Source organism: Tachyglossus aculeatus, chromosome X1 (assembly GCF_015852505.1).
Source record: "Tachyglossus aculeatus isolate mTacAcu1 chromosome X1, mTacAcu1.pri, whole genome shotgun sequence".
In the NCBI taxonomy this organism is placed as follows: domain Eukaryota; kingdom Metazoa; phylum Chordata; class Mammalia; order Monotremata; family Tachyglossidae; genus Tachyglossus; species Tachyglossus aculeatus.
Genome location: NC_052101.1, coordinates 75,046,482 through 75,060,442, shown reverse-complemented (window position 1 = coordinate 75,060,442; position 13,961 = coordinate 75,046,482). Strand labels below are relative to the sequence as shown.

Below are 13,961 nucleotides of genomic sequence, written 5' to 3'. Positions count from 1 at the left end.
CAACGTCACACCGCAGGCAAGTGGCAGAGCCTGAACTAGAACCCAGATCCTTCTGACTCCCAGGTTTGTGCTCTATCCACTAGAGTACACTGCTTCTCTGTAGTACTTTTTACTACAGTAAATTTGGCAATTGATGTCTGCACAGCTCCCCCTTTAGAAGGCAAACTCAAGGGTGGAGACTGGGTCATTTACTTCTATGGTATGTTACCAACAACCTAGCAGAGCACTAATGGGTATTTAGAAAAGCAGCATGTCTTAGTGGAAAGAGCACAGGCTTGGGAGTCAGAGGTCATGGGTTCAAATTCCGAGTCTGCCGCTTGTCAGCTGTGTGGACTTTGGGTAAGTCACTTCACTTTTCTGGGCCTCAGTTACCTCCTCTGGAAAATGGGGATTAAGATTGTGAGCCCCACATGGGACAACCTGATCACCTTGTATCCTCCCCAGTGCTTAGAACACTGCTTTGCACACACTAAACGCTTAATACCAAAATTATTATTAATATAATATTAATAATTAATATTTACTATTGTTATTATTACTAGGGGTCAGAGGTCGTGGGTTCTAATCCCAATTCCGCCACTTATCAGCTGTGTGACTTTGGGCTAGTCACGTCATTTCTCTGTGCCTCAGTTACCTCATCTGTAAAATGGCGATTAAAACTGTGAGCCCCATGTGGGACAACCTGATTACCCTGTATCTACCCTAGCGCTTACTATGTGCCATGCACTGAACAAATATCATTATTACTATTATTATTGATGATCAATTAATAGTGCTTACTGAGTGCTTTACTCTGTGCAGAGAACTGTACTAAGCACTTTGGACAGTTAGTAGACAGGATTCCTTACAATCTGCCTAGGGAAGCAGACACTAAAATAAAATCCACATAGGGGAAGCCCATCTCCTCCAAGAGGCCTTCCCAGACTTTGCTCTACTTTTCTTCATCTCCCACTCCCTTCCACATCACCCTGACTTGTTCCCTTTGTTCTTTCCTCCCTCTCCCAACCCCACAGCATTTTATGTACCTGTAATTTTATTTATATTGATGTCTATTTGTATTCATGTTTGTCTCCCCGCCTCTAGACTGTGAGCTCGTTGTGGGCAGGGATTATCACTCTTTGTTGCTGTATTATAGTTTTACTTTCCCAAGCACTTAGTACAGTGCTCTGCACACAGAAAAGTGCTCAATAAATACGACAATGAATGAATGAGTGAATAGAGTATAAAGATGCATACATAAGTGCTGTTGGGTAGGGGGTCATCACCCCAGTGCTTGAAAAGTGCTGAAGTAGTAGTAAGGGGGAAATGTGCAGGGAGACCATGATGATGTTTACTGTGACCTCCTGTAATCTCAGGCTCCCCCGCCTCTTTCTCCATTATATTCTTTGCAGGTGTACATGTGTCTACTACTCAAGTGATAAAAGGAAAGACAGCATAGGGTCTGCATGAAAAAAAATTAAAGTCTTAGGGATGATTGCTCTATCTACATTTAGTCCTGACTGCAAAACACTCATTTGATAAACAAAACCTTCTCTTGACTCCATGGCTCCCTCCACGTATCATCTCATCTCCCTCTTACCATTCTTCTCCAAACCCCTTGAATGAGTTGTCTACACCCACTATTTTCAGTTCCTCACCTCCAATTGTCTCCTGGACCCTTCACCCACCAAAACTGCTTTCTCAGAGGTCACCAATGACCTCCTTCTTGCCAAATCTAATCGTGTCTAGTCCATTCTAATCCTCCAAGACTTCTCAGCTACCTTTGAAAACGTGGACCACCCCCTTCTCCTGGAAACATTATTCAACCTTGGCTTCACTGACACTGTCCTCTCCTGGTTCTTCTCCTATGTTTCTAGCCATTTCTTCTCAGTCTCTTTTACAGGCTCGTCCTCTGTCCTCCTGCCCCCCATCTCAGGGCCACACCTGGAGAGTTCCCAGTACTCTACCAGTCTCGACTACAGGAGGGAGAGTCAGGCAGAGGCATGTCCATTTCATTCCTAGCTTGGGCAGTGGCTAGTGAGTAGAAGGCAATCTGCTACAAGTCAAAACTCACCTGTGCTGGGCAGTAGTGGCACGGGAGAGAGTCGAGGGTGAAGATTCAAGTTTACTGTGTGGAAGGAGGCAATGGTAAACCACGTCTGTATTTTTACCAAGAAAACTCTATGGATACACTACCAGAATGATTGCAGATGGAGGTGGGGCATTCTGGGAGAGATAATAATAATAATAATAATAATGGTATTTGTTAAGCGCTTACTATGTGCCAAGCACTGTTCTAAGCGCTTGGGGGGAATACAAGGTGATCAGGTTGTCCCATGTGGGGCTCACAGTCTTAATCCCCATTTTACAGATGAGGTAACTGAGGCACAGAGAAGTGAAGTGACTTGCCCAAGGTCACACAGCTGACAAGTGGCAAAGTGAGCATTTGAACCCATGACCTCTGACTCCCAAGCCCATGCTCTTTCCACTGAGCCACGCTGCTTCTCTGAGAGATGTGTCCATGGCATCACTATGGGTCGAAGACGACTCGACGGCATAAAACAAGACCTCTGTCCCGCATCCCCTAACTGGCTCAGCTCTGGGTCCCCTTACATTCTCCATCTACACCCACTCCCACAGAGAACTCATCCACTCCCACAGTTTCAAGTACCATCTCTATGCAGGTGATTCCCAAATCTCTCTCTCCAGCCCTGACTTCTCTCCTTCTTCGCAGTCTCACATTTCCTTCTGCCTTTAGGGAATCTCTACTTGGATGTCTTGCCAGACATAGCAAACTAAACATGTCCAAGACAGAAAACCTCATCTTCCCACCTAAAACCTGTCTTTCCCATCACTGTAGACAACACCACTACCCCCCATCTCACAAGCCCATAACCTTGGCATCATCCTTGACTCTTCTCTCTCAAACCCACATAACCAGTCTGTCACTAAATCCTATCGGTTCTATCTTCGCAGCACTGCTAAAATTCACCCTTACCTAGCCATCCAACTGCTTCTGTACTGATCCAAACACTTGTCAGATCCCTCCTTGACTCTACATCAGCCTCCCCACCTGTCTACACTCCAGTTCTTACTTCACTCTGATGCCTGGAACATTATTCTAAAAAAAATTTTCAGTCCACATCTCCCCACTCCTCGAAAAACCTCCAGTGGCTGTTCACCCAGCTCCTCATCAAACTCCTTACCATCAACTTTAAAGCATTCAATCAGCTCTCCCCTCCTACCTTACTTTGCTGATTTCCTATCATATTCCAGTCTACACACTTCACTCTAGTGCCAGCTTGCTTCAATCCTCTAATGTCAGCTTGCTCACTGTGTCTCAATTTCACCTATCTTGCTGTCAACCCTTAATCTACACCCTCCCTCTAGCCTAGAACTCTCTCCCCCTAATATTCAACAGTCTCCCCTCCTTCAAAGCCTTATTAAAATCACATCTCCTCCAAGAGGTCTGCCCCAACTAGGCCCTCATTTCCCCTACTCACCCTCCCCTCTGCATCGCCTACGTACTCGGATCTCTACCCTTTAAGCACTTGATATTCATTGAACCCTCAGTCCCAGAGCATTTATGTATATACCCAGAATTCATTTTGATGTCGGTCTCCCCCTCTAGACTATGTGTGCCTTGTGAGCAGGGATCACATCTACCAACTGTTGTATTGTATTGTACAGTAAGCACTCGATAAATACCACTGATTGATTGATTAAAGGGCATGTCGATGGTAGGGGAGAAGCACGGAAAACCACCTAAACACTGTCAAAATATAGACAAAGGTTTCCTAAACCATATGGTCCTCCCCACCCCAAGTAAAATGTCCCTCTTCAGCCCTTATCAGATTAGAAAACCTCCATTTTTTCTAACAAGCTCTCACAGGCTGAAAGAAAAATGACTCCTCTCAGAATGGACCCTTACAGACAGCTACAAGTGGCTGTAGTTCTCTGGAAAAAAGTGCAAAAATAAAGCACTTGGGGAAATTGATCTTTTTTTTACATTATCAAGTTAAAAGGGGTTAAATTTAAATACTAATCCCTGGTGATTTCAAAGAAATTAATTTGAAATGGGAAACATTAAGTGTTAAAAATAAATATTAATCAATATCTTAACAGGATTTTCACAGCTTTAAAAAATACCAATTCATTTTTGTAAAACCTCAAGGGCTTATAATGCTGCTGTTTCACAATATTATTGTAGTATTTGGTAGCAAAAGCAGACTGAATAATCTCCACCTTAGTTAACCATAAATGTGTTTCTCTCACTATTGGCTTGACTGGTTTTAAGTGTTTCAGGTTACAGGCTACATGTATTTCGAAGAAAAGGTCAGATCGGGTTTATCTTTTTGCCTTTATGACTTTTGGTTTGCTTATGAATCAAAGTCATCACATCAATAATTGAAAGCTCTCAAGAATATTTATGAACCAGGCTCTCTGTCCCTCATCCTTCCTTTGAGAAATTTATTATTTTAATACTAACCACACATTGAACCTCAGAAATCTGAAAATGGACTGAAAACTGACCCGTAAACCAGAAAGAAGGTAGCTTTAGCATGGCCCTGAAAAAGTTAATAATGGAAATTTCTTATTGTGAACACTTTGTTAACATCTTCTGGTTCATTGATTCCACTCTGCTTTAAAGTACCAATATAAAAATATACCTTTTATTTAGTAACAACAGAGGAATACGGATGCTAGTTAATTAAAACTACATCATATACAGGGGTATTTAATAGTTACCAGCTGTCTTGTCCAACAGATTAGAGCAAAGATGATGAAAAGGTTTGATGAGGACTTGACACTTCAATTCAGACTATTGATAAACACATTAATTGGATGATATGAAAAATGAACAAATATACTTAAATTGAGCTAGTAGAAAAACATGACAAATTGTTCAGGTTGATGTGAAAATAACTTCTTGTATTTATAATTTTGTCGAAGGTGACTACGAAAATGACATATTTATAATTTTTATAGAAGGTGGCTAATAATATACCAATTGCCTCAAAAGATCCATTGTCAAAAATCAGGGTACTAAATTTCAGAAAGTTACTTTTTTATGCTGCCTTTCCCACTTTGTTGTTCATAAGATGGAAGAGCATATTTCATATAGCTGGGGTGGAAGTTAATTCTGCTTCTCCCACCGTAAGCTTCAATAATGCTGACAATCGTCACAGTATTTGACCCTTAAATTTTAAGGTGACTTTTTAATGTTCAGAGTTGGTTGGGGGGGTTTTCAATTTTGAATAGGTAAATCTACAGGGCAAGTTAATTCCAAGTACTGGACTTTGCCAAGTTTCTAAGAGAAGTAATATAAGCACAAAATGAGTTACTTCAACAAGCTAAAACTACATCGTCCAGTAATACTATAATATTATTTAGGTCTATTTTACTATTCATTCATTCAATCATATTTATTGAGTGCTTACTGTGTGCAGATCACTGTACTAAGCGCTCAAAAAGGTGCCTTTAGTACTTCAAGTATGAAACATGCTAGCAAGTTAACTTTGGAGCTTTCCCAGTTACAGATATGGCTTGGTATCTGTGATGACCTCAACAAGTCTATCTAAAAGGAATATGATTATTTCAAGGCTTGTGTCTTTTCAATCAGTCAGTGTCCCTGCAGTGTTTAGAGTGGTAGAGAGGAAGTGGCCTGTGGCTAAGCAGAGGAAATAGCAAGGAATTTTAATAGAGCAAATAGTCACTTTACTTCCAACAGGGAAGAACTTCAAAGGTATACTTAGCCCAGAGGAGACAATGTGTTACAGGGGCCATCAGTCACTTAATAGTAATGTCAAGCCTATTCAAAACTTACATGCCAGCCAACGTGAATACTACACAACAAGACAATATCTAAAACTGGTCAGGCAAGTTAAGTTCACTGGACATGGAGAAGCTATCGAGGAACAGATCAACTGCTCTGAGTCTAAGAAATGAGACCCTAAAAATGTGTGTGATGGAAAAGAACTCTATCATACATAAGCTAGATTTTGGAGTTGAGGGGAGGAGTCAGAGGCATGCAAGTTCAGGTTCTATTGTCCAGCCAAAAATTAGGCAAATGCCCAGTGACCCATTATGATAACCATTGCATTTAAGTGCTTAAGTGATTATGCTATTTATGGGGAGGTAACAGGCCTTGAGCAGTGTCTCCTGTACTTTCCCAGATGCTTACAGTACAGTGCATTTCACCCAGTAAGTACAGTGCTCTGCCCACAGTAATTACTCAATAATAATAATAATAATTATGGTATTTGTTAAGCACTATGTGCCAGGGTACTAAGCGCTGGGGTGGATACAAGCAAATCAGGTTAGACACAGTACCTGTCCCACATGGGGTTCAGTCTCAATCCCCGTTTTACAGATGAGAGAGCTGAGACACAGAAAAGTGAAGTGACTTGTCCAAGGTCCACAACAGAGAGATGGCAGAGCCAGGATTAGAACCCAGGTCCTTCTGACTCCCAGGCCCATGCTCTATCCACTATGCCCATGATGCTTCCCTGCAAGAGCCATTGATTGATTGAGAGTTCAGTAAGTACCATTATTACTTATGTGTCAAACATTGAGCTAAGGACTGGGATCGATGCATAAAAATCAGATCAGATGATCCTTTTCACACAGGATTCACAATCTAAGAGGTAGAGAGAACAGATATTTTAAGGCCCCATTTACAGAAAAAGAAACTGAGCGGGGGGGGGGGGGGTGTTATGTGTTTTACCTAGGGTCACACAAATTAGTGGCAGAGCTGTGATTAGAACTGAGGTTTCTTGACTCCCAATCTCATGCCCTTACCATTAGGGCATGCTGTAAGCCTTCACTTTTTCATGGAGTAGAAGAAAAGTGGCAGCCAGCCTCTAAAATTCATCTCCGACACAATCCCCAACTCTGCCCCACAAGCACTGTCCCTGACAAGGATGTTCTAAAATTAAGTCCTACTTGAGACTGTGCACCCCTTGTGGCTAGGGACCATGTCCAACCTGATGATCTTGTTGCCTACCCCAATGCTTAGTCATAGGAAGTGCTGAATAAGTACCACAAATCATACTATTGAGAATTCTTTTCCATTTTACACAATGGTGCCCAAATCTAGCTTATCTGTCATTGTATTAGAGAGGAAAGAGGTTTGAAAAAAATGGATAAGCTAGCTTGGCAAAACAAGTGAGAAGGGGTGACAGCAGCAGCCCTGGAAGGATGGAAAGATAGATTTTCCTATTGTAAAGGGGATAGGAAAGTAATGTGGGCACATGCACATGAAAGGCTTGGAGAGAAATGATTTGGGGGGAGCTAGGCAGCATGATCAAAAGACCTAGCCAGGAGTGAAGAATATAATCTTTAAGGAGGAAAAAAAAGCTAAACAAGAACTAAGGAAGGGATAAAACATCTTTACAACCATCTCTTCTGCAAAGAAGAATAAACTGGATTGATGGACACCAAAGGGTATAGGGAAAAATACAAATTTACTGGACATTCACTGAAAATGTTACTGTTATTATTATTAATAATAATATATTTAACTGTTTACTTTGTGTCAAGCACTGGGGTGGATACATTATAAAAAGATAGGACCCTGTCTCCATCCCATATGGGGCTCGCAATCTTAAGGGCAAGGGAGCCCCACTTTTACAGAGAAGGAAACTGAGGGACTGAGAAGGTAAGACTTGCCCAAGATCACATAGCAAGCAAGTGGCAAAGGTGGAATTAGGATCTATGCCTCCAGACTCCCAGACCTTTACCACTGGCCATGCTGCTTACGTTGCTAAGTATGCAGTCTCTTTTAGGCTGCTCTTGGAAGAACAAAAAAGTTGGATAAGCTCTTAAAGTAAATGACAATGAATCCCAATTCTCAATCAAGTGAAAATGTGATATTCCCAGAGGTATAGGATATTCTTGGAGACTCGTTTCAGTGTCCTAAATTTATTTAGCTGGAATTCTTTAAATATATTTGAGAGTTTTAGTATATTTGAGCTGTTCCCATGTGGAACAGAGACTGCATCCAAACTGATCATTGTATATCTACCCTAGTGCTTGGTACATAATAAGCACTTAACAAATACCATTAAAAATTTTTGAGGAGGCATACGTAAGTATGGATTGAACAGCAGAAGATACCTTCTAGCCCCAGGGCACGGAATGCCGTATCAGGAAACCAACACCACAGATTATTATGTTTCACAACCAGTTCATAAATATTGAGAAAAGGAAGAACAGAGTTTTTAGAAAGAGTTATATAATTCAAATGATTAGTAAAATAAACAAAAGTTACTGTGTGCAGAGCACTGTACTAAGCTCTTGGGAAAGAACAATAGAATAGAGTTGGTAAACATGATCCCGGCCCAGGAGGGGCTCACAGTCTACAGGGGAGACAAACATTGAAATATACTACATACAGGAGAAATTAAAGTAGAAAATATGGATATGTACTCACATGCTGTGAGGCTGGGGTATCAAAGCGCTTAAGGGGTACACAGCCAAGTATAGAGGTGATACAGAGGGTGGGGAGGGAAAATGAGGACTTAGTCTGGGAAGGCCACTTGAAGGAGATGTAATTTTAGGAGTGCTTTGAAGTGATGAATTGTCAGATATTAAGAGGCGGGGAGTTCTAGGCTAGAAGGAGGATATGGGCAAGAGGTCAGTGGCTTGGTACATGAGATCGAGATAGAGTAGGATAGTGTTAGAAGAGTGAACTGTGCAGATTGAGGTGCAGTAGGAAATCAGCGAAGTAAAGTAGGAGGGAGGGAGTCTATTAGTACCTTAAATTTGATGATAAGGAGTTTCTGTGTGATGTGGAGGCAGAGGGGCAACCATTAGAACTTTTTGAGGTGTGCAAGATATGAAATGAAGTGTTTTTCAAAAAAACTGATTCAGGAAGCAGAATAAAGTATGGACTAGAGTGGGGAGACACAGGAGGCAGGGAGGTCAGCGAGGAGGCCGAATATATAGCCGAGGCAGGATAGTATAAGTGCTTGTACTGGCGTGGTAGCAGTTTCGATGGAAAGGAGAGGGTAGACTTTTTAGACATATTTTGAAGGTAGAATTGACCGGATTTTGTGACAGGTTGAATGAGAGAGCTGAATCGAGGCATAGAGAAGCTAAGTGATTTGCCCAAGGTCACACAACAGGCAAGTGAGAGCCAGGATTTGGTACCCAGATCTCCTGACTTTCCCAGGCTGTGCTCTTTCCACTAGGCCACGAAATGTCTGGAACTGGTTAGAGGAAAAGGGGTGAGTGGAGAAATAATGCCCATGATGTCTCTTTGGTCACCAGCAGCCACATCCCCACTCTTGCCATTTTACTCCACCTCTCAGCCTCAGATTTTGTCTGCCTGACCACTCCAACCCCCAAAGTTATTAGCTTGTTCACGGCTCCCCCCACCCCCCCCCCACCCCCCACCAAAAGCCCACTTGCCACTGGGCTGGCGGGAGCTGCCAGTTTTCTGATTAGTAAATGTTTAGATTTTCAGCAGATTCCCTCAAGGAGGAAGGTCAGTGTCATATCTTTGTCCATATGAGGAAAACACAAGGGAACACTGAATACCATGCTGTTTTAAAACCATGTATTTTTACTTGTTTAATATGAATATATTTTTCTACCTTAAATATCAGAATTAGACTCAGGAATACAGGTTACTGAAGTACTCTGCATTTCAGGCTTTTGAACAGAAATTGTAGTATCTTACTACTATGCTTCACTGACGAAATTATTTAAAGAAACTCAACAGGAAGCAAAACCTTGGGGATGCAGTTAATATTTAGAATTCTGAGTGCATAGCAGAATGGCTTACCAGAAAGAATACTATAAATATGTTTAATACAAAATGCAATTATTAAGGTGGAATGTGGTAGGAATCTTAGCTAGGCTTCCCTTGAAGCCTATTGCTGTGAGTTAAACATGGTTACAGAAAAAAGGAACAGTTATGCCCCCACAGAGGCATCATGCTATTATAAAGTGACACTTAGTTTAGGCTTTTGGGGTTATGATACTCCCTTAAAATTGGCTCACTGTGAAAGGAAAAACAACTGTGGTGTCTCAAGAAAGTGAAAAATGGTAGAGTTCTGTACTGATCAGACTCAGGCTATGGGTCCTGTGGGATCTGAAGCATCATGGCCTACGAGAAAAAGCACAGGACTGGGAGTCAGGAGACCTGGGTTCTAATCCCATCTCCACCACTTACCTGCTTTGTAACCTTGGTCGAGTCACCCACTGTTGGGTAGGGACTGTCTCTACATGGTGCCAACTTGTACTTCCCAAGCGCTTAGTACAGTGCTCTGCACACAGTAAGCGCTCAATAAATAAGATTGATTGATTGATTAGCTTCTCTGTGCCTCACTTTCCTCAACTGTAAAATGGGGATTCAATACTTGTTCTCCCTCCTACTTAGACTGTGAGCCCCACTGGGACCTAATTATATTGTTTCTACCCCAATGCTTAGTACAGTGTTTGGCACACAGTAAGTACTTAAACACCACAATTATCATTATTATTATTATTATTTTGAAGTACTATGGCCAGATCACAAAGACACAAAGTTGATCCCAGCTGTTTCAGCCTAACTAAATTGATCAGCATGTTTACTGAGGACTTACTGTGTGCAGAACACTGTACTAAGCGCTTGGGAAAGGACAATATAACAGAGTTGGTAGATGGGATCCCTGTCCCCAGTGAGCTTACAGTCTACAGGGGGAGACAGACATTAAAATAAATTATGGATACGGGAAATAGAGTATAAAGATACATACATAAGTGCAGTGGGGGCTGGGGTGAGCAAAGTGCTTAAGGGGTATACAGCCAAGTACATAGTCGAAGCAGAGGCAGGGCAGATAGGGGAAATGAGGGCTTGGTAGAAAAAGCCTCTTGGAGATGTGATTCTAGGAGGGCTTTGAAGGTGTGGAGAGTGGTGGGCTGTCACATGAAGGGGGAGGGAGTTCCAGGTTCGAAGGAGGATGTGGACAAGGGGACGGCAGTGAGACAGATGTCAAGTGGGTAGGTTGGTGCCAGAAGAGCAGAGTGTGAGAGCTGGGTTATAATAGATCAGCGAGGTAAAGTAGGAGGAGAAGAGCTGATTGAGTGCCTTAAAGCTGACGGTAAGAAGTCTCTGTTTAATGTAGAAGTGAGTGGACCACCACTGAAAGTTTTTGGGTGGGGAGCTATAGATTGAATGGACATGGCCAAATGGGAAAATAACTTGGAACTCACTATTGGGGGACGGTGCACAGGGGAAACTGTCCATGCATGGCAGTGCCCTAGGAAGTGAGTATCACCCCTGCCAAAGAACCAGGTGTAAAGAGTTGGCTAGCCCCCAGGTTTCTGGGGAGCACAGCCTCTAGGAAAAAGAGCTGCCCCTAACTGTTATCCTCAGTTGTCATGAGGTACTGCTGGAAGGTTTATTCCAAAGCAAATTTAAGTTTTCTATGTGCATACTTTTCAAAACAGCTCTTTTAAGAGACACCCTTCAAAACTGCACTCATAGAGCTTTGTCAAAATTTGTGCAGCCTGCTTTGAGGAGGCTTGCCCAACACAGTTCCAATCAGTTAGGAAAAAAACATATTCATTAAAAATAAATCAAATTGGTAGGGTGCATTCCTCTAGTTGTTGGATTGTGCGTTTAAATTAAAACCCCGGCTAACAGATAATGACAATCTGATTTTATATGGCAGTGGTTTGGCAACTGAAAAACAGAACAAAACAAAACCCTCATAAGGGAAGCCCTCTGCCCAGAACTGTTGGAGAGATGGGTTAAGGAAATTCTGGGATATTAGGTTTCAGCCAAGCCAGAAGAATTTTTTTGCTTGCATTATTATTATTAACAAAGAGAGGAATAGAGAAGGGAGGATTTTCCCTTGCTGAGGACTTGGCCAAATCCTTCAGCCCGCCTCACGTTTCCTCCCACTTGCATTATTCTTCCCCAAACGCCCGATCTGAGGCTCGGCAGGGGCAAAGCTTTTAAAGTTCCATAGACCGGAACCAAGGCTATTAAAGGGGCAAGAGATGGGGGGTGGTGAGAGGGACAAGGAATGGCGCGCGGGGGGGGGGGGGGATAAAGGGGAAAAGAGTGGAGAGAAACGCAGGGTGACGAGGAGACGGGAGGTGTGTGTTTGTGGCAGGAACTCTCAGCGGGACTAGGGTAACACCCATCCCACCCGGGAAATCCGCTGGGACGAATAGGGAGAGGGGAGAAGGAACAGAGGGGGTCGGGAAAAGGAGTTTAATCCCAACAGGAACAAAAGGTGTGGGGGGCAAGAGAACAAACGGCGGCTCACCTCTTCCTCCTTATCCAACTTTCCTCGTCTGCTGGCCCGGATCGCTGGGGCCCCGGACGCAGACCCCCGAGCCGGCCTCGCTTCATTATCAACACAAAAGCCCTAGACCCTCGGCGGCTCCTTTCATCGCTAGCCGTCCCCCCACCCCGTCCCTCCTCCCTCCCCCCACACACTCACTCCTAGCCGGAGGGCAGCGGAAGAGGGGCCACAGAGTGTGACTTCTTTACACATTCTGGCTATCGCTTTTCCCCAAGACCCTCACTCGCCCTCCCTCTTCCCCTGGGGGGCGGGGGGGGCCAACCCGTTTCACCGATCTCCCTCGCCCCATGGCCGCCGGTCTACTCCCTTTTCTTCCCGATCGGTCCCAAGTCGCCGGGCAACTCGCTCTGCGCTGCGGGGAGCGCAAAGTTTGCACGAACTAGAAAAGCGACTGAAACTCTTAACTCCCCGCGCTCTCTTCCCTTTCCACGCTCGCCCGAGCGCTGAGAGAGGCAAGAAGCAGCCCGCGGCAGAAAGAAGGAGAGTTAGGGAGCCACCGAGTTGGGCACACCTGTCTGGGCTTCCTTCCTTCCCCCCTCGGGATAGGTCCGAGAGAACCGATCCCATCCACTTTCCCAGGCTTGCTCGCCCTTCTCTCTCGGACGGGACCTGGGTTCCCATTCCCCGCTGTTAGAGTCCGAGGCTACATAGGTGGCTCCGGGAAGAAGTGGGCGGGGGGGGGGGGAGTTAAAAGCGGGGGGAAATAAAGTTGCCAAACCATCTCACCCTCAAGCCACAGGTGTCCCCGGCTGGCCCTCTCCTGCCCAAGCCGGCGGCGGCCAGGTGGGAACCATTCAAACAGGCGTGGACCGTGAAGAAAAAGGAACAGAGCTGGAGCCAGGGTGCCATGGTCTGCAGGAGCAGCGGCGCACCCTGAATGTGGTCCGAGCAGGAGGAGGCAAAGCGGTGGCGGCAGCCGAGGGATAGGTAACACGGAGCATGCGCCAAGCCAACCTGGCTGTCCGTCCGTCCCGTGCCCCGCCCCCGGCCACCGACGGGGGCAGCTAAAGCAAAAGTGCCGGGAGACCAGAGTGGGATCTTTCCCCTCTCCTCCAGAATCCCAGTACCGTCAGCAAACAGAGAAATTTCCGGAACTGGAATTCCCAAGAAAGGAACTGTTACTTCCTAAGGAATCTTGCAGAGGAAAGAGTTGATTCCTCCTCATCTGAAAAGAAATGCCCTTGTAACTTACTACCCATAGTGATTCAAGGGGAATGGAGCGAAGCCCGGAAAATGTGTTTCTCTCCTCTTCCCTTCCCTCCCCAGTTCTGTAAGCTAAACTTCGGATCTCCTTTCCCCGATCCTTTCGTGTTATTGGAACGGTTTTTGAACGCGTATGATGCGATGCCCGCAGCGATCTCCGAAGCTCCAGGACGAAATAAAGACTTTTCTAGGGATGGGGGGTGAGGGGGAATTCAGGGACAAACCAATCAGATTGCAGCGGTGAAATTCTTAAAAGTCCGCAGTAAAACGAAATACACTTGGAATGTATACAGTACCTCTCTCTGAAGGAGCATAAAGTGCTTCACATTTATCATTCAGGAGATTCTAGTTGGAAGATGAGTTGGAATAAGTCAAACAGTTCATAAATTTGAGGTAGCAGTTTGAGATCTAGTCAGCTATAAATTTCTTCCCTTCTCCTCCAGAAGCTCTTCCCCATTCCTATCTCTTCTCCCC

The 13,961-nt window shown here is 44.3% G+C and overlaps 1 protein-coding gene and 1 non-coding gene across 3 annotated transcripts in view; one reads left to right on the top strand and one right to left on the bottom strand.

The window, feature by feature from the left end:
• Positions 1-13,133, bottom strand: part of IL17RD (interleukin 17 receptor D) — a 95,900-nt gene extending 82,767 nt beyond the window's left edge. For both annotated transcript variants that reach the window (XM_038739853.1, XM_038739854.1), the window contains exon 1: positions 13,011-13,133. In XM_038739853.1, coding sequence (XP_038595781.1) covers positions 13,011-13,133 — 123 coding nt within the window. The remainder of the gene's footprint in view (positions 1-13,010) is intronic.
• Positions 1,906-2,043, top strand: LOC119920083. Its single transcript, XR_005447850.1, has one exon. It is a non-coding gene; the product is annotated as a small nucleolar RNA SNORA7 (small nucleolar RNA).
• Positions 13,134-13,961: the final 828 nt, after the last annotated feature.